This window comes from Amaranthus tricolor, chromosome 5 (genome assembly GCF_026212465.1).
Source record: "Amaranthus tricolor cultivar Red isolate AtriRed21 chromosome 5, ASM2621246v1, whole genome shotgun sequence".
NCBI lineage: Eukaryota > Viridiplantae > Streptophyta > Magnoliopsida > Caryophyllales > Amaranthaceae > Amaranthus > Amaranthus tricolor.
Window position 1 is genome coordinate 4,349,645 of NC_080051.1, and position 22,869 is coordinate 4,372,513.

The 22,869-nt window shown below is 36.6% G+C and overlaps 1 protein-coding gene across 4 annotated transcripts in view; it reads right to left on the reverse strand.

The window, feature by feature from the left end:
- Positions 1-1,084: 1,084 nt before the first annotated feature.
- Positions 1,085-22,869, reverse strand: part of LOC130813245 (5'-3' exoribonuclease 3-like) — a 51,922-nt gene continuing 30,137 nt past the window's right edge. For 2 of the 4 annotated variants that reach the window (XM_057679033.1, XM_057679034.1), the window contains 4 exons: positions 3,379-3,438; positions 3,166-3,241; positions 3,009-3,079; positions 1,087-2,918 (listed from right to left, as the gene is read on the reverse strand). In XM_057679033.1, the coding sequence (XP_057535016.1) occupies positions 2,423-2,918; positions 3,009-3,079; positions 3,166-3,241; positions 3,379-3,438 (703 nt within the window). In that variant the 3' untranslated portion in view covers positions 1,087-2,422. Of the gene's footprint in view, positions 2,919-3,008; positions 3,080-3,165; positions 3,242-3,378; positions 3,439-22,869 lie in introns of all 4 variants that reach the window. The other 2 variants (XM_057679036.1, XM_057679035.1) reach the window with 2 other exon arrangements.

Sequence of the window (22,869 nt, forward strand, 5' to 3'; positions counted from 1 at the left end):
ATACTTTCACCCGTTATACTTTAAATCCCAAAGATATAGTTTTTAATTTCATTCAACATTTTATTTGGGTTGTTATTTAATTGGATTTATTTTTCTTGGTTTTTTTTTACGAAGAGTTCGTTAATTGAGATGATTTGATTAATTATTGGAGATTTAAGATGGGATATGTTCTGAAATTGGAACTATTTATTATTATTTTTATGATTTATAAAGTATATTTCTTTATGGGTTTACAGATTTATCTGGGTTTTACTTCAAATTGGGTATCATTATGGAAGCCAAATTTCTACTCTCCTGATTTGATGAATTTATTACATAGGCTGCATAGTTTATTGATTGATTAATTGGGGTGATATTGCTGCGGCTTAAAACACGATTTTTTTTATACTTTTAAAACACTTACCAAAAGATATCCATTGATACGGCCCAAAAATAATTTTTACCCTTTACAACGCGGGAAATATCGGTTTATTTTTAAAATCTTTTACGATGTAGCCGATGTGATGTAATGCAGCCTTGTTTTTGCACTATAAGGGTAGATCATATTGGAGCTTTAGAGTTAGTTCATTGCCCCAGATGATGAGAATTAGAGAAAACGAACAATTACTATAATAGCTTGTGGCTAAAAAGAGTAAATGTAATCAAATTGCTGATCCAAATTACCCAATGAATGAGAAGTTAAGTTACAACATAACACATTCTTTGTTTGTTCTATCGTTATTGTAGACATTAGTCTATTGTTTCAGCACATACAAGTTTGTTTCTATTTTCTTTGAGCATTGATAATTAACTTAATCTAGATTAGGCATTAATATCAAGATAAGATTAAGATGCATAATTTAGCTATGTAATCTCTTTTCTCTCTGATTTTAGGCTACAAGGGCAAAGGAACTAGATGATTTGTTCCCCATAAATGAGCTTGAAGCAAAACCAACAGAAAATACTAAAATATTTGTTAGTATCCTATGGAAGCAACTCAACCACCTTGGGTATATACCTTCTACATTGAACTTTTCTTATTTTTCAATTAGGTACTTATGGTCTAATGATATTTAGCTAATGCTTTAAGTATTTTTTTTTGTTTTGGTAATTATGTAGGAATGCTGGTTTTAATCCGGTTATATTTCGAGTTGATTCTTATGGCAATGTCCTCTACCTTCAAATAAAATTATAGCGAATTTGCGTGTTCAATATTATGTTTTACGACTTACAACCTATTATTTGTATTGTAGACAATAAAAATGAATAAAATATCAATATTAAATTTGTATGTGCTGAAACATGACTCTTAGTCCCAAGACTCTGAAAGAGGAGAAACCCCAATCACTACCATAAACGAAGGACAGGACAAAGAAACTAGAACCCCTTCAAAAGTCCAGGCTCCTTGGGAAGGACGACTTAGCTCCCTGGAGGATTAAACCTACTCCTCAGCTAAGACTCAAGACTACAAGACTCACAGAAGCAGTAGGGTCATATCAAAAGGACTTTGGCAGAAAATGAAGAACATGAATACCTGCAGAATGATTGATTATGCAGAATGATGACAACGGAAACGATAATGTGGCAGGAAGCAACTACAATTATGCTTAGACTAGTTGTCAATACTTGTATAAGGCAAGGCACCATGTAGGTGTACTAAAAGACAGAGAGTGGAGACCAGGGTATAAGGATTAGCAAATCACCAAATGCCTCATAGGCTTACAAAATATTCTATTTCTCTCTCCACTAATCCCAAGATTCCAATTAAGGTTAAAGCTTAAACTGCCATTAGAGTTTTGAAAACCTCTCCTAAAGCCCACCACTATATATACAGTGTCATGCATCATCAATAATAACGTAACTTTTACACTGAAACCCAAGTATCATTCTCTCGTACAAAAACAGCTCTAATTCCTTATAAACTTTATCAGTAATCATCTCAAAACCCTTGCTGACTTAATCATCGGAGGAGAATCCCCGGCCCTCATTTGCTAACTTGTGTTGGAAAACACAGTGAAACAGTCGAAAAAACAACTCAGACCTCCCCAATAGTTCATATACACAGTGAACCTTAAAAGGCATTCTCTTCATCTTTGTTGAGAATGTTGATTGTTCTCTCCACAACCGGAACAAAATTCAATAGTGTAATTTGACGGACCGCATGCTTAGCACTCGGCCCCCAACCAGTGTGTTTTAAATAAGGCATAAAAAATGGTAATCAACACATATTTCCTAGTCAAAACTCAAAAGTATGATAATTCTAGTAATCATTCCCCTTACCACATTATAACATTCCACGACCACCACAATTGATATAAGGGCTTAGGTATATTGTTAGTTAGCAAACCCCCAAAAATTAATGAGCATATAAGCAGCAAAAAGGGGTAACACGGTGAATCCAAAAATTTAGGTGTAACATATGATTGACAAACCAGCCGTAAGATCAAGGATAATGGCTATACATTTGGGGCCGTGGCCCAGCTCTGCCTCTTCCTCTTCCCCTTCCGACTCTTCCTCTTCCCCGGCCCAAGAACTGATGTGTATTTGCATTATGAGGCCTAAACTGCGGTGTACATCCCACACTGCCTTGACTAGAAACAGCATTCCTTGAATGGGAAACTAGTCGCCAAGTGTTTTCTTGTTGTACAGTGCAATTTTGCGTGTCTCTGTTATACGCACTGTCATATGATCTATTTGCATTATGAGGTGATATTCTCATATTCTGTAAACCTCTATCAACACTTTGAGGACAAGTTGATGTAGAATTCATGTTCCCGAAATGATTGTGATGCCTTTGATTCATAGCATTATGAGGCCGGTACGAACTTAAAGGGATTCCTTTTCTTCTACCGGAAGATTCAAAGCCAACCTGGCCAGCTTGTCTGAATGTAGAGGCTTCGTTTACTGCCTTGTCTTTCCTAACACCAACTGATATAGCCCTGTACATTCAATAATAATGTCAAAAAGTTACACATCATTTCTACTCTTCCAGTTCAAGTGTACAAAAATAAAACAGACCATCATCATACCTAGTAATTGGTGGTCTGCCCCTGTATTCATGCCAAAGCATTGTCTCCATAATATCGCTTTCAAGTATTGTCTGTGTCAAGTTGTATACTAATTTACATCATTTCTATACTTCCGGGTAATTGTGATCAGTTTTTTGAAAAACTGCAGATTAGCTACCTTTTCAGGAAGTTCAATCCCTTCCAGCAGTCGAGGTACAGGAGTTTGTACTACAGGCAACTCAAAATGGAAGCACCTGATAATCAAAAACTCAAACTAAGAATAACACAGACAGTAATAGTCAGAAAATCAAAAGAAACAGCAGAAATAGGGTGAGGTTTTGAGGGAAAACGATCACAACATAAGCAGTATACTCTCTTGTGTTCAACTTACATAATTCCGTCTTCAACTTCTGTATGCTTACGTAAATAATCCCTATACTCTATCTCGGTGCTATAACGCAAAACAAAGGAGAGGCAAATGATCAGAGCTCTGCCAGAATATGATGTAAATGCTAACTCAAGACTTCCTAAATGATTAAGGAAGGAGAAGGACAAAAGAAAAGAAAGAAGAAGTAATTTGGGCAGAATGTATATTTGAATGAAAATAGGACAACCAAAGCACAAGAACAAACTCAATGCAATAGTATTTAGGCTAGAGACAAGACAAACTCAATCTCCCCTAGTTTAATACTCAAGAACACACTCAAAGTATTAAAGAACTCTTGTTAACCTTGGACAAACACAAAGATAGGCAAGAAGAAAACACAAAGGTTGATTCATAAAACAAGTCTGAACTTTCATTCATGAATAGCTCTCTTTAAATAGAGTTACAACAGCAAAAGGAAGCTAAAAAAAGCAAGAGAAATTAAGGTGGGACGTCCAAGCATGGGGAACAAGCATTGGAACTCACAAAACAGCATTAAATAGCCTCCAAAGCATGCATTAGGCTGATTTAAGTTGTTCCCCAAGCATGCAGTAGCTAATTAATCAGATTTAAGTGGTAAAAGACTTTAAAAAAACATAACTAAACTTGGACCTATCAAAGTGACGTCCAACCAATATATAGGTAGCTTTACTTAATCTTCAACCCAAGTTAGACATGTAACAAATTCAGATTTAAAAGGATTAAAACCAAGTACTTCAAGAACTAAAGCAATCGGCTCATGAGATAACGTATTTGATCTTGGATCATTCTCTCCTTCTTTTGAAGAGTTTGTCCTCAAACTTGAATCATCCAAGTACGGTGACAAATCGCCCACATTAAAAGTAGCACTAACACCCATCAACTCATCAGGAAGTTCAATCTTGTATGCATTATCATTTACCCTCTCAAGTACTTTAAACGGACCATCAGAACGAGGCATGAGCTTGTTTTTGCGAAGCTTCGGAAATCTCTCTTTTCTCAAATGAAGCCAAACCAAATCCCTAGGGTTAAATATGGGTTGTTTCCTTTTTTTGTTTGCTCTCTCTTGGTATTTTTTATTCATCTCCTCAATTCTTTTCTTTACTTGCTCACAGGTTTTTTGAAAGGTTTCCACCCTCTTTTTTGCATCTTTTTCTACCATATTAGTTTTCAGCAAGGGAATCAAATCAACAGGCACAAATGGATTCACTCCATACACTACTTCAAAAGGAGAACGAGAAGTAGTTAAAGAATGAGCCCTATTGTAAGCAAACTCCGCATGGGCTAGTTTCATGTCCCAATCTTTCTGCGTTTTGCTCACAAGACCACGTAACAAAGCACCCAAAGTTCTATTTGTCACCTCTGTTTGTCCATCAGTTTGGGGATGATGAGAGGTGCTAAATAGTAACTTGGTACCAACCAACTTCCATAGGGTCCTCCAAAAGTGACTTAAAAACTTGGAGTCCCTATCCGAAACTATACTTCGAGGAATGCCATGTAGTTTGACAATTTCCTTGAAGTACAATTCAGCCACTTTTACTGCATCATCTGTTTTATTACAAGCTACAAAATGAGCCATTTTGGAAAATCTATCTACCACCACCATAATGCTATCTCTACCCCTTTGAGTCCGTGGTAGCCCAACAATGAAATCCATGCTAACACTTTCCCAAGGAGAATCTGGAACAGGTAATGGAGTATAAAGCCCCTTTGTGAAATGCCCTTTTGACTTTTGACATGTAGCACATCTCTCCACAACTAAAGTAACATCCCTGATCATCCTTGGCCAATAGAAATGCTCACCAAGAATATCAAGAGTCTTTTGAATGCCAAAATGACCAGCCAATCCACCACTATGAACTTCTCTTACCAACAATTCACGAATGCCACCTTTAGGAACACACAACTTGTTACCTTTAAAAAGATAACCATCTTGATCAACGTAATCTTTCGATGGCTTTGGAAATTCATTAGCAAAATCAGGATCATCTTTGTAATACTCCTTGAGTTGTTCAAAACCCAAAACCTTAGCATCCACCATAGAAAGCAAGTATGCTCTTCGAGATAAAGCATCAGCTACAATATTACTTTTTCCATCTTTATATTTGGAGCTAAAGGTAAATGATTGAAGAAATTCTACCCACTTTGCATGTCTTTTATTAAGTTTTTGTTGCCCATTTATGAATTTTAAAGCTTCATGATCAGAATGAAGAACAAAGGGTTTTGGTCTAAGGTAATGAGACCAATGATCAAGAGCTCTAACGATGGCATAAAATTCACGATCATAAGTAGAGTAATTCAATTTAGCCTCACTTAACTTCTCACTAAAGAAACTTACTGGCTTCTTTTCTTGAATAAGGACAGCCCCTATTCCAACCCCACTTGCATCACACTCTACTTCAAACACGTTGTTAAAATCAGGGAGAACAAGTATAGGTGCATTGCAAAGCATGTATTTGACTTTATCAAAAGCCCTTTGAGCATTTTCAGTCCATTCAAATTCACCCTTTTTTGTTAACTCGGTAATGGGAGCCATAATAGAAGAGAAGTTTCTAATGAACCGCCTATAGAAAGAAGCAAGCCCATGAAAACTCCTTACCTCATGCACATTGGTTGGAGCCAACCAAGACTTAACTGCCTTAACCTTTTCTGGATCTACTTGCACTCCTTCTCTAGTCACAATGTATCCCAAAAATGACACACTAGGGGTCATAAAAAAACACTTCTCAAGCTTTCCATACAACTTTACTTCCCTCAATTTTTCAAACAACCTCTTCAAATGCACCATATGGTCTTCATTGTTTTTACTATACACTAGAATATCATCCAAGTAAACAACAACAAAATTATTAAGAAAAGGACGGAGAACCTCATTCATTAACCTCATGAAAGAACTTGGAGCATTGCAAAGCCCAAATGGCATCACTAACCACTCATATAACCCTTGTTTTGTTTTAAATGCAGTTTTCCATTCATCCCCTTCCCTTATTCTCATTTGATGATAACCACTCCTTAAATCTATTTTTGAAAAGACTAAGGCTCCACTTAATTCATCAAGCATATCTTGCAACCTAGGCATAGGAAAACGGTATTTGATGGTTATGTTATTTATGGATCTACTATCTACACACATTCTCCAAGTGCCATCTTTCTTAGGCACTAAAAGGGCAGGGACAGCACAAGGACTAAGACTTTCTCTCACGTAGCCCCTTTCAATCAACTCACTCACTTGCCTCTCAAGCTCTTTACTTTCCTCGGGGTTACATCTATAAGCAGCTTTATTTGGCAAAGGTGCTCCAGGAATCAAGTCAATGGCGTGCTCAATGCCTCTTATTGGTGGGAGGCCCTTGGGCAAGTCATTTGGAAATACATCTTTGTACTCTTCTAATAACTCATTTAAGGAAGATGAGTTATCACAAGAAGTACTAATCTGATCTTTGGTCCTTAGAACCAAAGCATAACCACCACCATATTCATCCACTATTTTTTCAAACTCATTACATGTTACAAGATAGTTGCTTTTGTCTTTTTCTTTCTTAGCAACTTTAGGGGGTAAGGGAATTAATTTGACTTTTCTACCATCTTTTTTTGTTACAATATACTCATTACTTTTTCCTCTATGCTCCGAATTGTGATCAAATTGCCATGGTCTTCCAAGCAGCAAGTGACAAGCATCCATGGGAATTACATCGCACCATCTTTCATCTTCAAAGCCTCCAATAGAATAAGAAACCAAAGCTTGCTTCCTCACCCTTATTCCAGTGCTATCATTCAACCAATTCAACTTGTAAGGTTCTTCATGATCTCTAGTAGCTAACTTCAGCTTACTCACAACTTCAGATGATACTACATCAGTTTGTGCACCACTATCAACTATAACATTGCAAGTATTCTCTCCAATTTTGCATCTAGTATGAAACAAATTGTGGCGTTGCTTCAAATCAGCTTGTGGCTCACTAAATAGCACTTTTCGAACCACCATCATATTGTACTCATCTTCTGGTTGTATTTCCTCCTCATAATCATCCTCCAAATCTTCCACTTCATTTGCCACAAAATTATACATTTTTTCCTCTTCATCCATAATAGCACACTGAGTAGATGTTAAAACAGCCTTGCTAGGACATTCACTAGCAATATGTCCTCTTCCATGACATTTAAAACATTTCCTCCTTGTTGCAAGTTCACTAGGCGACACAACAGCCTTTTCTTTTGATTTTTCGCTTATAAAACTAGATGGGAAAGCCTTACTTTGAAAAGTACTCCCTTTTGAGTTGGAAGGAGTAAACTTCGAAGTACCTTTGTAAGGAAACTTAGGCTTTTCCTTCTCTTTCTCTTCCTTGGATTGTGCTTCATATTTCAAAGCCAATTTGCAAACATCACTAAAAGAAGCATAATGAGTAACTTCCACTTTTCTACAAATATTTTTGGACAGCCCTTTAATGAAACGAGCAATTTTAAAGGCTTCCTTCTCTTGCAAATCACAAATCAAACATAGTTTTTCAAACTCTCTAATGTATTCTTCCACACTCATCTCATTTTCTTGTGAAAGATGTGTAAGTTTCAAGTATTGCTCCTGCTCATACTCCTTACTCACCCATTTATCCCTCATCTTTTTTTTAAATTTTTCCCAAGAGTCCATTTTATTTTTTCCTTCTCTTCTTCTATTTGCTTTAACATTTTCGTACCATAAGGCAGCAAGTTTAGTGAGTTTAAGAACAGCAAGCTTAAACTTCTTTTTATCATCATACTCCTTATATTCAAACACGGTTTCAATTTGCCTTAGCCAATCAAGAAATGATTCGCTATCATGACCTCCATCAAATTCTGGAAGATCAATTCTAAGCCCCCTATCTTCATCAAAAGATTTATAATTATTTCCACTACTAGAATCCTCATTTTCAATCTCACCAATTTTTCTTGTAGCTTTTAAAAGTATATCAGCCATAGCATCCATTCTTGTATCTTGCTTTTGTTTTTCAATCTCACGCTCTTCATTTTTTTTCTCCATTCTTTCTAACCTCAAATTGATTGATCTCAATAGCTCAGCGAGGTTTTCTTCAGCCATAGTTTTTTTTTTTTTTTTTTTTTTGTGTTTATTTTGAATGAATTAACACTTTGAAACACTCTTTAAAATACCAAAGCTCTGATACCAAATGATGTAAATGCTAACTCAAGACTTCCTAAATGATTAAGGAAGGAGAAGGACAAAAGAAAAGAAAGAAGAAGTAATTTGGGCAGAATGTATATTTGAATGAAAATAGGACAACCAAAGCACAAGAACAAACTCAATGCAATAGTATTTAGGCTAGAGACAAGACAAACTCAATCTCCCCTAGTTTAATACTCAAGAACACACTCAAAGTATTAAAGAACTCTTGTTAACCTTGGACAAACACAAAGATAGGCAAGAAGAAAACACAAAGGTTGATTCATAAAACAAGTCTGAACTTTCATTCATGAATAGCTCTCTTTAAATAGAGTTACAACAGCAAAAGGAAGCTAAAAAAAGCAAGAGAAATTAAGGTGGGACGTCCAAGCATGGGGAACAAGCATTGGAACTCACAAAACAGCATTAAATAGCCTCCAAAGCATGCATTAGGCTGATTTAAGTTGTTCCCCAAGCATGCAGTAGCTAATTAATCAGATTTAAGTGGTAAAAGACTTTAAAAAAACATAACTAAACTTGGACCTATCAAAGTGACGTCCAACCAATATATAGGTAGCTTTACTTAATCTTCAACCCAAGTTAGACATGTAACAAATTCAGATTTAAAAGGATTAAAACCAAGTACTTCAAGAACTAAAGCAATCGGCTCATGAGATAACGTATTTGATCTTGGATCATTCTCTCCTTCTTTTGAAGAGTTTGTCCTCAAACTTGAATCATCCAAGTACGGTGACAAATCGCCCACATTAAAAGTAGCACTAACACCCATCAACTCATCAGGAAGTTCAATCTTGTATGCATTATCATTTACCCTCTCAAGTACTTTAAACGGACCATCAGAACGAGGCATGAGCTTGTTTTTGCGAAGCTTCGGAAATCTCTCTTTTCTCAAATGAAGCCAAACCAAATCCCCAGGGTTAAATATGGGTTGTTTCCTTTTTTTGTTTGCTCTCTCTTGGTATTTTTTATTCATCTCCTCAATTCTTTTCTTTACTTGCTCACAGGTTTTTTGAAAGGTTTCCACCCTCTTTTTTGCATCTTTTTCTACCATATTAGTTTTCAGCAAGGGAATCAAATCAACAGGCACAAATGGATTCACTCCATACACTACTTCAAAAGGAGAACGAGAAGTAGTTAAAGAATGAGCCCTATTGTAAGCAAACTCCGCATGGGCTAGTTTCATGTCCCAATCTTTCTGCGTTTTGCTCACAAGACCACGTAACAAAGCACCCAAAGTTCTATTTGTCACCTCTGTTTGTCCATCAGTTTGGGGATGATGAGAGGTGCTAAATAGTAACTTGGTACCAACCAACTTCCATAGGGTCCTCCAAAAGTGACTTAAAAACTTGGAGTCCCTATCCGAAACTATACTTCGAGGAATGCCATGTAGTTTGACAATTTCCTTGAAGTACAATTCAGCCACTTTTACTGCATCATCTGTTTTATTACAAGCTACAAAATGAGCCATTTTGGAAAATCTATCTACCACCACCATAATGCTATCTCTACCCCTTTGAGTCCGTGGTAGCCCAACAATGAAATCCATGCTAACACTTTCCCAAGGAGAATCTGGAACAGGTAATGGAGTATAAAGCCCCTTTGTGAAATGCCCTTTTGACTTTTGACATGTAGCACATCTCTCCACAACTAAAGTAACATCCCTGATCATCCTTGGCCAATAGAAATGCTCACCAAGAATATCAAGAGTCTTTTGAATGCCAAAATGACCAGCCAATCCACCACTATGAACTTCTCTTACCAACAATTCACGAATGCCACCTTTAGGAACACACAACTTGTTACCTTTAAAAAGATAACCATCTTGATCAACGTAATCTTTCGATGGCTTTGGAAATTCATTAGCAAAATCAGGATCATCTTTGTAATACTCCTTGAGTTGTTCAAAACCCAAAACCTTAGCATCCACCATAGAAAGCAAGTATGCTCTTCGAGATAAAGCATCAGCTACAATATTACTTTTTCCATCTTTATATTTGGAGCTAAAGGTAAATGATTGAAGAAATTCTACCCACTTTGCATGTCTTTTATTAAGTTTTTGTTGCCCATTTATGAATTTTAAAGCTTCATGATCAGAATGAAGAACAAAGGGTTTTGGTCTAAGGTAATGAGACCAATGATCAAGAGCTCTAACGATGGCATAAAATTCACGATCATAAGTAGAGTAATTCAATTTAGCCTCACTTAACTTCTCACTAAAGAAACTTACTGGCTTCTTTTCTTGAATAAGGACAGCCCCTATTCCAACCCCACTTGCATCACACTCTACTTCAAACACGTTGTTAAAATCAGGGAGAACAAGTATAGGTGCATTGCAAAGCATGTATTTGACTTTATCAAAAGCCCTTTGAGCATTTTCAGTCCATTCAAATTCACCCTTTTTTGTTAACTCGGTAATGGGAGCCATAATAGAAGAGAAGTTTCTAATGAACCGCCTATAGAAAGAAGCAAGCCCATGAAAACTCCTTACCTCATGCACATTGGTTGGAGCCAACCAAGACTTAACTGCCTTAACCTTTTCTGGATCTACTTGCACTCCTTCTCTAGTCACAATGTATCCCAAAAATGACACACTAGGGGTCATAAAAAAACACTTCTCAAGCTTTCCATACAACTTTACTTCCCTCAATTTTTCAAACAACCTCTTCAAATGCACCATATGGTCTTCATTGTTTTTACTATACACTAGAATATCATCCAAGTAAACAACAACAAAATTATTAAGAAAAGGACGGAGAACCTCATTCATTAACCTCATGAAAGAACTTGGAGCATTGCAAAGCCCAAATGGCATCACTAACCACTCATATAACCCTTGTTTTGTTTTAAAAGCAGTTTTCCATTCATCCCCTTCCCTTATTCTCATTTGATGATAACCACTCCTTAAATCTATTTTTGAAAAGACTAAGGCTCCACTTAATTCATCAAGCATATCTTGCAACCTAGGCATAGGAAAACGGTATTTGATGGTTATGTTATTTATGGATCTACTATCTACACACATTCTCCAAGTGCCATCTTTCTTAGGCACTAAAAGGGCAGGGACAGCACAAGGACTAAGACTTTCTCTCACGTAGCCCCTTTCAATCAACTCACTCACTTGCCTCTCAAGCTCTTTACTTTCCTCGGGGTTACATCTATAAGCAGCTTTATTTGGCAAAGGTGCTCCAGGAATCAAGTCAATGGCGTGCTCAATGCCTCTTATTGGTGGGAGGCCCTTGGGCAAGTCATTTGGAAATACATCTTTGTACTCTTCTAATAACTCATTTAAGGAAGATGAGTTATCACAAGAAGTACTAATCTGATCTTTGGTCCTTAGAACCAAAGCATAACCACCACCATATTCATCCACTATTTTTTCAAACTCATTACATGTTACAAGATAGTTGCTTTTGTCTTTTTCTTTCTTAGCAACTTTAGGGGGTAAGGGAATTAATTTGACTTTTCTACCATCTTTTTTTGTTACAATATACTCATTACTTTTTCCTCTATGCTCCGAATTGTGATCAAATTGCCATGGTCTTCCAAGCAGCAAGTGACAAGCATCCATGGGAATTACATCGCACCATCTTTCATCTTCAAAGCCTCCAATAGAATAAGAAACCAAAGCTTGCTTCCTCACCCTTATTCCAGTGCTATCATTCAACCAATTCAACTTGTAAGGTTCTTCATGATCTCTAGTAGCTAACTTCAGCTTACTCACAACTTCAGATGATACTACATCAGTTTGTGCACCACTATCAACTATAACATTGCAAGTATTCTCTCCAATTTTGCATCTAGTATGAAACAAATTGTGGCGTTGCTTCAAATCAGCTTGTGGCTCACTAAATAGCACTTTTCGAACCACCATCATATTGTACTCATCTTCTGGTTGTATTTCCTCCTCATAATCATCCTCCAAATCTTCCACTTCATTTGCCACAAAATTATACATTTTTTCCTCTTCATCCATAATAGCACACTGAGTAGATGTTAAAACAGCCTTGCTAGGACATTCACTAGCAATATGTCCTCTTCCATGACATTTAAAACATTTCCTCCTTGTTGCAAGTTCACTAGGCGACACAACAGCCTTTTCTTTTGATTTTTCGCTTATAAAACTAGATGGGAAAGCCTTACTTTGAAAAGTACTCCCTTTTGAGTTGGAAGGAGTAAACTTCGAAGTACCTTTGTAAGGAAACTTAGGCTTTTCCTTCTCTTTCTCTTCCTTGGATTGTGCTTCATATTTCAAAGCCAATTTGCAAACATCACTAAAAGAAGCATAATGAGTAACTTCCACTTTTCTACAAATATTTTTGGACAGCCCTTTAATGAAACGAGCAATTTTAAAGGCTTCCTTCTCTTGCAAATCACAAATCAAACATAGTTTTTCAAACTCTCTAATGTATTCTTCCACACTCATCTCATTTTCTTGTGAAAGATGTGTAAGTTTCAAGTATTGCTCCTGCTCATACTCCTTACTCACCCATTTATCCCTCATCTTTTTTTTAAATTTTTCCCAAGAGTCCATTTTATTTTTTCCTTCTCTTCTTCTATTTGCTTTAACATTTTCGTACCATAAGGCAGCAAGTTTAGTGAGTTTAAGAACAGCAAGCTTAAACTTCTTTTTATCATCATACTCCTTATATTCAAACACGGTTTCAATTTGCCTTAGCCAATCAAGAAATGATTCGCTATCATGACCTCCATCAAATTCTGGAAGATCAATTCTAAGCCCCCTATCTTCATCAAAAGATTTATAATTATTTCCACTACTAGAATCCTCATTTTCAATCTCACCAATTTTTCTTGTAGCTTTTAAAAGTATATCAGCCATAGCATCCATTCTTGTATCTTGCTTTTGTTTTTCAATCTCACGCTCTTCATTTTTTTTCTCCATTCTTTCTAACCTCAAATTGATTGATCTCAATAGCTCAGCGAGGTTTTCTTCAGCCATAGTTTTTTTTTTTTTTTTTTTTTGTGTTTATTTTGAATGAATTAACACTTTGAAACACTCTTTAAAATACCAAAGCTCTGATACCAAATGATGTAAATGCTAACTCAAGACTTCCTAAATGATTAAGGAAGGAGAAGGACAAAAGAAAAGAAAGAAGAAGTAATTTGGGCAGAATGTATATTTGAATGAAAATAGGACAACCAAAGCACAAGAACAAACTCAATGCAATAGTATTTAGGCTAGAGACAAGACAAACTCAATCTCCCCTAGTTTAATACTCAAGAACACACTCAAAGTATTAAAGAACTCTTGTTAACCTTGGACAAACACAAAGATAGGCAAGAAGAAAACACAAAGGTTGATTCATAAAACAAGTCTGAACTTTCATTCATGAATAGCTCTCTTTAAATAGAGTTACAACAGCAAAAGGAAGCTAAAAAAAGCAAGAGAAATTAAGGTGGGACGTCCAAGCATGGGGAACAAGCATTGGAACTCACAAAACAGCATTAAATAGCCTCCAAAGCATGCATTAGGCTGATTTAAGTTGTTCCCCAAGCATGCAGTAGCTAATTAATCAGATTTAAGTGGTAAAAGACTTTAAAAAAACATAACTAAACTTGGACCTATCAAAGTGACGTCCAACCAATATATAGGTAGCTTTACTTAATCTTCAACCCAAGTTAGACATGTAACAAATTCAGATTTAAAAGGATTAAAACCAAGTACTTCAAGAACTAAAGCAATCGGCTCATGAGATAACGTATTTGATCTTGGATCATTCTCTCCTTCTTTTGAAGAGTTTGTCCTCAAACTTGAATCATCCAAGTACGGTGACAAATCGCCCACATTAAAAGTAGCACTAACACCCATCAACTCATCAGGAAGTTCAATCTTGTATGCATTATCATTTACCCTCTCAAGTACTTTAAACGGACCATCAGAACGAGGCATGAGCTTGTTTTTGCGAAGCTTCGGAAATCTCTCTTTTCTCAAATGAAGCCAAACCAAATCCCCAGGGTTAAATATGGGTTGTTTCCTTTTTTTGTTTGCTCTCTCTTGGTATTTTTTATTCATCTCCTCAATTCTTTTCTTTACTTGCTCACAGGTTTTTTGAAAGGTTTCCACCCTCTTTTTTGCATCTTTTTCTACCATATTAGTTTTCAGCAAGGGAATCAAATCAACAGGCACAAATGGATTCACTCCATACACTACTTCAAAAGGAGAACGAGAAGTAGTTAAAGAATGAGCCCTATTGTAAGCAAACTCCGCATGGGCTAGTTTCATGTCCCAATCTTTCTGCGTTTTGCTCACAAGACCACGTAACAAAGCACCCAAAGTTCTATTTGTCACCTCTGTTTGTCCATCAGTTTGGGGATGATGAGAGGTGCTAAATAGTAACTTGGTACCAACCAACTTCCATAGGGTCCTCCAAAAGTGACTTAAAAACTTGGAGTCCCTATCCGAAACTATACTTCGAGGAATGCCATGTAGTTTGACAATTTCCTTGAAGTACAATTCAGCCACTTTTACTGCATCATCTGTTTTATTACAAGCTACAAAATGAGCCATTTTGGAAAATCTATCTACCACCACCATAATGCTATCTCTACCCCTTTGAGTCCGTGGTAGCCCAACAATGAAATCCATGCTAACACTTTCCCAAGGAGAATCTGGAACAGGTAATGGAGTATAAAGCCCCTTTGTGAAATGCCCTTTTGACTTTTGACATGTAGCACATCTCTCCACAACTAAAGTAACATCCCTGATCATCCTTGGCCAATAGAAATGCTCACCAAGAATATCAAGAGTCTTTTGAATGCCAAAATGACCAGCCAATCCACCACTATGAACTTCTCTTACCAACAATTCACGAATGCCACCTTTAGGAACACACAACTTGTTACCTTTAAAAAGATAACCATCTTGATCAACGTAATCTTTCGATGGCTTTGGAAATTCATTAGCAAAATCAGGATCATCTTTGTAATACTCCTTGAGTTGTTCAAAACCCAAAACCTTAGCATCCACCATAGAAAGCAAGTATGCTCTTCGAGATAAAGCATCAGCTACAATATTACTTTTTCCATCTTTATATTTGGAGCTAAAGGTAAATGATTGAAGAAATTCTACCCACTTTGCATGTCTTTTATTAAGTTTTTGTTGCCCATTTATGAATTTTAAAGCTTCATGATCAGAATGAAGAACAAAGGGTTTTGGTCTAAGGTAATGAGACCAATGATCAAGAGCTCTAACGATGGCATAAAATTCACGATCATAAGTAGAGTAATTCAATTTAGCCTCACTTAACTTCTCACTAAAGAAACTTACTGGCTTCTTTTCTTGAATAAGGACAGCCCCTATTCCAACCCCACTTGCATCACACTCTACTTCAAACACGTTGTTAAAATCAGGGAGAACAAGTATAGGTGCATTGCAAAGCATGTATTTGACTTTATCAAAAGCCCTTTGAGCATTTTCAGTCCATTCAAATTCACCCTTTTTTGTTAACTCGGTAATGGGAGCCATAATAGAAGAGAAGTTTCTAATGAACCGCCTATAGAAAGAAGCAAGCCCATGAAAACTCCTTACCTCATGCACATTGGTTGGAGCCAACCAAGACTTAACTGCCTTAACCTTTTCTGGATCTACTTGCACTCCTTCTCTAGTCACAATGTATCCCAAAAATGACACACTAGGGGTCATAAAAAAACACTTCTCAAGCTTTCCATACAACTTTACTTCCCTCAATTTTTCAAACAACCTCTTCAAATGCACCATATGGTCTTCATTGTTTTTACTATACACTAGAATATCATCCAAGTAAACAACAACAAAATTATTAAGAAAAGGACGGAGAACCTCATTCATTAACCTCATGAAAGAACTTGGAGCATTGCAAAGCCCAAATGGCATCACTAACCACTCATATAACCCTTGTTTTGTTTTAAAAGCAGTTTTCCATTCATCCCCTTCCCTTATTCTCATTTGATGATAACCACTCCTTAAATCTATTTTTGAAAAGACTAAGGCTCCACTTAATTCATCAAGCATATCTTGCAACCTAGGCATAGGAAAACGGTATTTGATGGTTATGTTATTTATGGATCTACTATCTACACACATTCTCCAAGTGCCATCTTTCTTAGGCACTAAAAGGGCAGGGACAGCACAAGGACTAAGACTTTCTCTCACGTAGCCCCTTTCAATCAACTCACTCACTTGCCTCTCAAGCTCTTTACTTTCCTCGGGGTTACATCTATAAGCAGCTTTATTTGGCAAAGGTGCTCCAGGAATCAAGTCAATGGCGTGCTCAATGCCTCTTATTGGTGGGAGGCCCTTGGGCAAGTCATTTGGAAATACATCTTTGTACTCTTCTAATAACTCATTTAAGGAAGATGAGTTATCACAAGAAGTACTAATCTGATCTTTGGTCCTTAGAACCAAAGCATAACCACCACCATATTCATCCACTATTTTTTCAAACTCATTACATGTTACAAGATAGTTGCTTTTGTCTTTTTCTTTCTTAGCAACTTTAGGGGGTAAGGGAATTAATTTGACTTTTCTACCATCTTTTTTTGTTACAATATACTCATTACTTTTTCCTCTATGCTCCGAATTGTGATCAAATTGCCATGGTCTTCCAAGCAGCAAGTGACAAGCATCCATGGGAATTACATCGCACCATCTTTCATCTTCAAAGCCTCCAATAGAATAAGAAACCAAAGCTTGCTTCCTCACCCTTATTCCAGTGCTATCATTCAACCAATTCAACTTGTAAGGTTCTTCATGATCTCTAGTAGCTAACTTCAGCTTACTCACAACTTCAGATGATACTACATCAGTTTGTGCACCACTATCAACTATAACATTGCAAGTATTCTCTCCAATTTTGCATCTAGTATGAAACAAATTGTGGCGTTGCTTCAAATCAGCTTGTGGCTCACTAAATAGCACTTTTCGAACCACCATCATATTGTACTCATCTTCTGGTTGTATTTCCTCCTCATAATCATCCTCCAAATCTTCCACTTCATTTGCCACAAAATTATACATTTTTTCCTCTTCATCCATAATAGCACACTGAGTAGATGTTAAAACAGCCTTGCTAGGACATTCACTAGCAATATGTCCTCTTCCATGACATTTAAAACATTTCCTCCTTGTTGCAAGTTCACTAGGCGACACAACAGCCTTTTCTTTTGATTTTTCGCTTATAAAACTAGATGGGAAAGCCTTACTTTGAAAAGTACTCCCTTTTGAGTTGGAAGGAGTAAACTTCGAAGTACCTTTGTAAGGAAACTTAGGCTTTTCCTTCTCTTTCTCTTCCTTGGATTGTGCTTCATATTTCAAAGCCAATTTGCAAACATCACTAAAAGAAGCATAATGAGTAACTTCCACTTTTCTACAAATATTTTTGGACAGCCCTTTAATGAAACGAGCAATTTTAAAGGCTTCCTTCTCTTGCAAATCACAAATCAAACATAGTTTTTCAAACTCTCTAATGTATTCTTCCACACTCATCTCATTTTCTTGTGAAAGATGTGTAAGTTTCAAGTATTGCTCCTGCTCATACTCCTTACTCACCCATTTATCCCTCATCTTTTTTTTAAATTTTTCCCAAGAGTCCATTTTATTTTTTCCTTCTCTTCTTCTATTTGCTTTAACATTTTCGTACCATAAGGCAGCAAGTTTAGTGAGTTTAAGAACAGCAAGCTTAAACTTCTTTTTATCATCATACTCCTTATATTCAAACACGGTTTCAATTTGCCTTAGCCAATCAAGAAATGATTCGCTATCATGACCTCCATCAAATTCTGGAAGATCAATTCTAAGCCCCCTATCTTCATCAAAAGATTTATAATTATTTCCACTACTAGAATCCTCATTTTCAATCTCACCAATTTTTCTTGTAGCTTTTAAAAGTATATCAGCCATAGCATCCATTCTTGTATCTTGCTTTTGTTTTTCAATCTCACGCTCTTCATTTTTTTTCTCCATTCTTTCTAACCTCAAATTGATTGATCTCAATAGCTCAGCGAGGTTTTCTTCAGCCATAGTTTTTTTTTTTTTTTTTTTTTGTGTTTATTTTGAATGAATTAACACTTTGAAACACTCTTTAAAATACCAAAGCTCTGATACCAAATGATGTAAATGCTAACTCAAGACTTCCTAAATGATTAAGGAAGGAGAAGGACAAAAGAAAAGAAAGAAGAAGTAATTTGGGCAGAATGTATATTTGAATGAAAATAGGACAACCAAAGCACAAGAACAAACTCAATGCAATAGTATTTAGGCTAGAGACAAGACAAACTCAATCTCCCCTAGTTTAATACTCAAGAACACACTCAAAGTATTAAAGAACTCTTGTTAACCTTGGACAAACACAAAGATAGGCAAGAAGAAAACACAAAGGTTGATTCATAAAACAAGTCTGAACTTTCATTCATGAATAGCTCTCTTTAAATAGAGTTACAACAGCAAAAGGAAGCTAAAAAAAGCAAGAGAAATTAAGGTGGGACGTCCAAGCATGGGGAACAAGCATTGGAACTCACAAAACAGCATTAAATAGCCTCCAAAGCATGCATTAGGCTGATTTAAGTTGTTCCCCAAGCATGCAGTAGCTAATTAATCAGATTTAAGTGGTAAAAGACTTTAAAAAAACATAACTAAACTTGGACCTATCAAAGTGACGTCCAACCAATATATAGGTAGCTTTACTTAATCTTCAACCCAAGTTAGACATGTAACAAATTCAGATTTAAAAGGATTAAAACCAAGTACTTCAAGAACTAAAGCAATCGGCTCATGAGATAACGTATTTGATCTTGGATCATTCTCTCCTTCTTTTGAAGAGTTTGTCCTCAAACTTGAATCATCCAAGTACGGTGACAAATCGCCCACATTAAAAGTAGCACTAACACCCATCAACTCATCAGGAAGTTCAATCTTGTATGCATTATCATTTACCCTCTCAAGTACTTTAAACGGACCATCAGAACGAGGCATGAGCTTGTTTTTGCGAAGCTTCGGAAATCTCTCTTTTCTCAAATGAAGCCAAACCAAATCCCCAGGGTTAAATATGGGTTGTTTCCTTTTTTTGTTTGCTCTCTCTTGGTATTTTTTATTCATCTCCTCAATTCTTTTCTTTACTTGCTCACAGGTTTTTTGAAAGGTTTCCACCCTCTTTTTTGCATCTTTTTCTACCATATTAGTTTTCAGCAAGGGAATCAAATCAACAGGCACAAATGGATTCACTCCATACACTACTTCAAAAGGAGAACGAGAAGTAGTTAAAGAATGAGCCCTATTGTAAGCAAACTCCGCATGGGCTAGTTTCATGTCCCAATCTTTCTGCGTTTTGCTCACAAGACCACGTAACAAAGCACCCAAAGTTCTATTTGTCACCTCTGTTTGTCCATCAGTTTGGGGATGATGAGAGGTGCTAAATAGTAACTTGGTACCAACCAACTTCCATAGGGTCCTCCAAAAGTGACTTAAAAACTTGGAGTCCCTATCCGAAACTATACTTCGAGGAATGCCATGTAGTTTGACAATTTCCTTGAAGTACAATTCAGCCACTTTTACTGCATCATCTGTTTTATTACAAGCTACAAAATGAGCCATTTTGGAAAATCTATCTACCACCACCATAATGCTATCTCTACCCCTTTGAGTCCGTGGTAGCCCAACAATGAAATCCATGCTAACACTTTCCCAAGGAGAATCTGGAACAGGTAATGGAGTATAAAGCCCCTTTGTGAAATGCCCTTTTGACTTTTGACATGTAGCACATCTCTCCACAACTAAAGTAACATCCCTGATCATCCTTGGCCAATAGAAATGCTCACCAAGAATATCAAGAGTCTTTTGAATGCCAAAATGACCAGCCAATCCACCACTATGAACTTCTCTTACCAACAATTCACGAATGCCACCTTTAGGAACACACAACTTGTTACCTTTAAAAAGATAACCATCTTGATCAACGTAATCTTTCGATGGCTTTGGAAATTCATTAGCAAAATCAGGATCATCTTTGTAATACTCCTTGAGTTGTTCAAAACCCAAAACCTTAGCATCCACCATAGAAAGCAAGTATGCTCTTCGAGATAAAGCATCAGCTACAATATTACTTTTTCCATCTTTATATTTGGAGCTAAAGGTAAATGATTGAAGAAATTCTACCCACTTTGCATGTCTTTTATTAAGTTTTTGTTGCCCATTTATGAATTTTAAAGCTTCATGATCAGAATGAAGAACAAAGGGTTTTGGTCTAAGGTAATGAGACCAATGATCAAGAGCTCTAACGATGGCATAAAATTCACGATCATAAGTAGAGTAATTCAATTTAGCCTCACTTAACTTCTCACTAAAGAAACTTACTGGCTTCTTTTCTTGAATAAGGACAGCCCCTATTCCAACCCCACTTGCATCACACTCTACTTCAAACACGTTGTTAAAATCAGGGAGAACAAGTATAGGTGCATTGCAAAGCATGTATTTGACTTTATCAAAAGCCCTTTGAGCATTTTCAGTCCATTCAAATTCACCCCTTTTTTGTTAACTCGGTAATGGGAGCCATAATAGAAGAGAAGTTTCTAATGAACCGCCTATAGAAAGAAGCAAGCCCATGAAAACTCCTTACCTCATGCACATTGGTTGGAGCCAACCAAGACTTAACTGCCTTAACCTTTTCTGGATCTACTTGCACTCCTTCTCTAGTCACAATGTATCCCAAAAATGACACACTAGGGGTCATAAAAAAACACTTCTCAAGCTTTCCATACAACTTTACTTCCCTCAATTTTTCAAACAACCTCTTCAAATGCACCATATGGTCTTCATTGTTTTTACTATACACTAGAATATCATCCAAGTAAACAACAACAAAATTATTAAGAAAAGGACGGAGAACCTCATTCATTAACCTCATGAAAGAACTTGGAGCATTGCAAAGCCCAAATGGCATCACTAACCACTCATATAACCCTTGTTTTGTTTTAAAAGCAGTTTTCCATTCATCCCCTTCCCTTATTCTCATTTGATGATAACCACTCCTTAAATCTATTTTTGAAAAGACTAAGGCTCCACTTAATTCATCAAGCATATCTTGCAACCTAGGCATAGGAAAACGGTATTTGATGGTTATGTTATTTATGGATCTACTATCTACACACATTCTCCAAGTGCCATCTTTCTTAGGCACTAAAAGGGCAGGGACAGCACAAGGACTAAGACTTTCTCTCACGTAGCCCCTTTCAATCAACTCACTCACTTGCCTCTCAAGCTCTTTACTTTCCTCGGGGTTACATCTATAAGCAGCTTTATTTGGCAAAGGTGCTCCAGGAATCAAGTCAATGGCGTGCTCAATGCCTCTTATTGGTGGGAGGCCCTTGGGCAAGTCATTTGGAAATACATCTTTGTACTCTTCTAATAACTCATTTAAGGAAGATGAGTTATCACAAGAAGTACTAATCTGATCTTTGGTCCTTAGAACCAAAGCATAACCACCACCATATTCATCCACTATTTTTTCAAACTCATTACATGTTACAAGATAGTTGCTTTTGTCTTTTTCTTTCTTAGCAACTTTAGGGGGTAAGGGAATTAATTTGACTTTTCTACCATCTTTTTTTGTTACAATATACTCATTACTTTTTCCTCTATGCTCCGAATTGTGATCAAATTGCCATGGTCTTCCAAGCAGCAAGTGACAAGCATCCATGGGAATTACATCGCACCATCTTTCATCTTCAAAGCCTCCAATAGAATAAGAAACCAAAGCTTGCTTCCTCACCCTTATTCCAGTGCTATCATTCAACCAATTCAACTTGTAAGGTTCTTCATGATCTCTAGTAGCTAACTTCAGCTTACTCACAACTTCAGATGATACTACATCAGTTTGTGCACCACTATCAACTATAACATTGCAAGTATTCTCTCCAATTTTGCATCTAGTATGAAACAAATTGTGGCGTTGCTTCAAATCAGCTTGTGGCTCACTAAATAGCACTTTTCGAACCACCATCATATTGTACTCATCTTCTGGTTGTATTTCCTCCTCATAATCATCCTCCAAATCTTCCACTTCATTTGCCACAAAATTATACATTTTTTCCTCTTCATCCATAATAGCACACTGAGTAGATGTTAAAACAGCCTTGCTAGGACATTCACTAGCAATATGTCCTCTTCCATGACATTTAAAACATTTCCTCCTTGTTGCAAGTTCACTAGGCGACACAACAGCCTTTTCTTTTGATTTTTCGCTTATAAAACTAGATGGGAAAGCCTTACTTTGAAAAGTACTCCCTTTTGAGTTGGAAGGAGTAAACTTCGAAGTACCTTT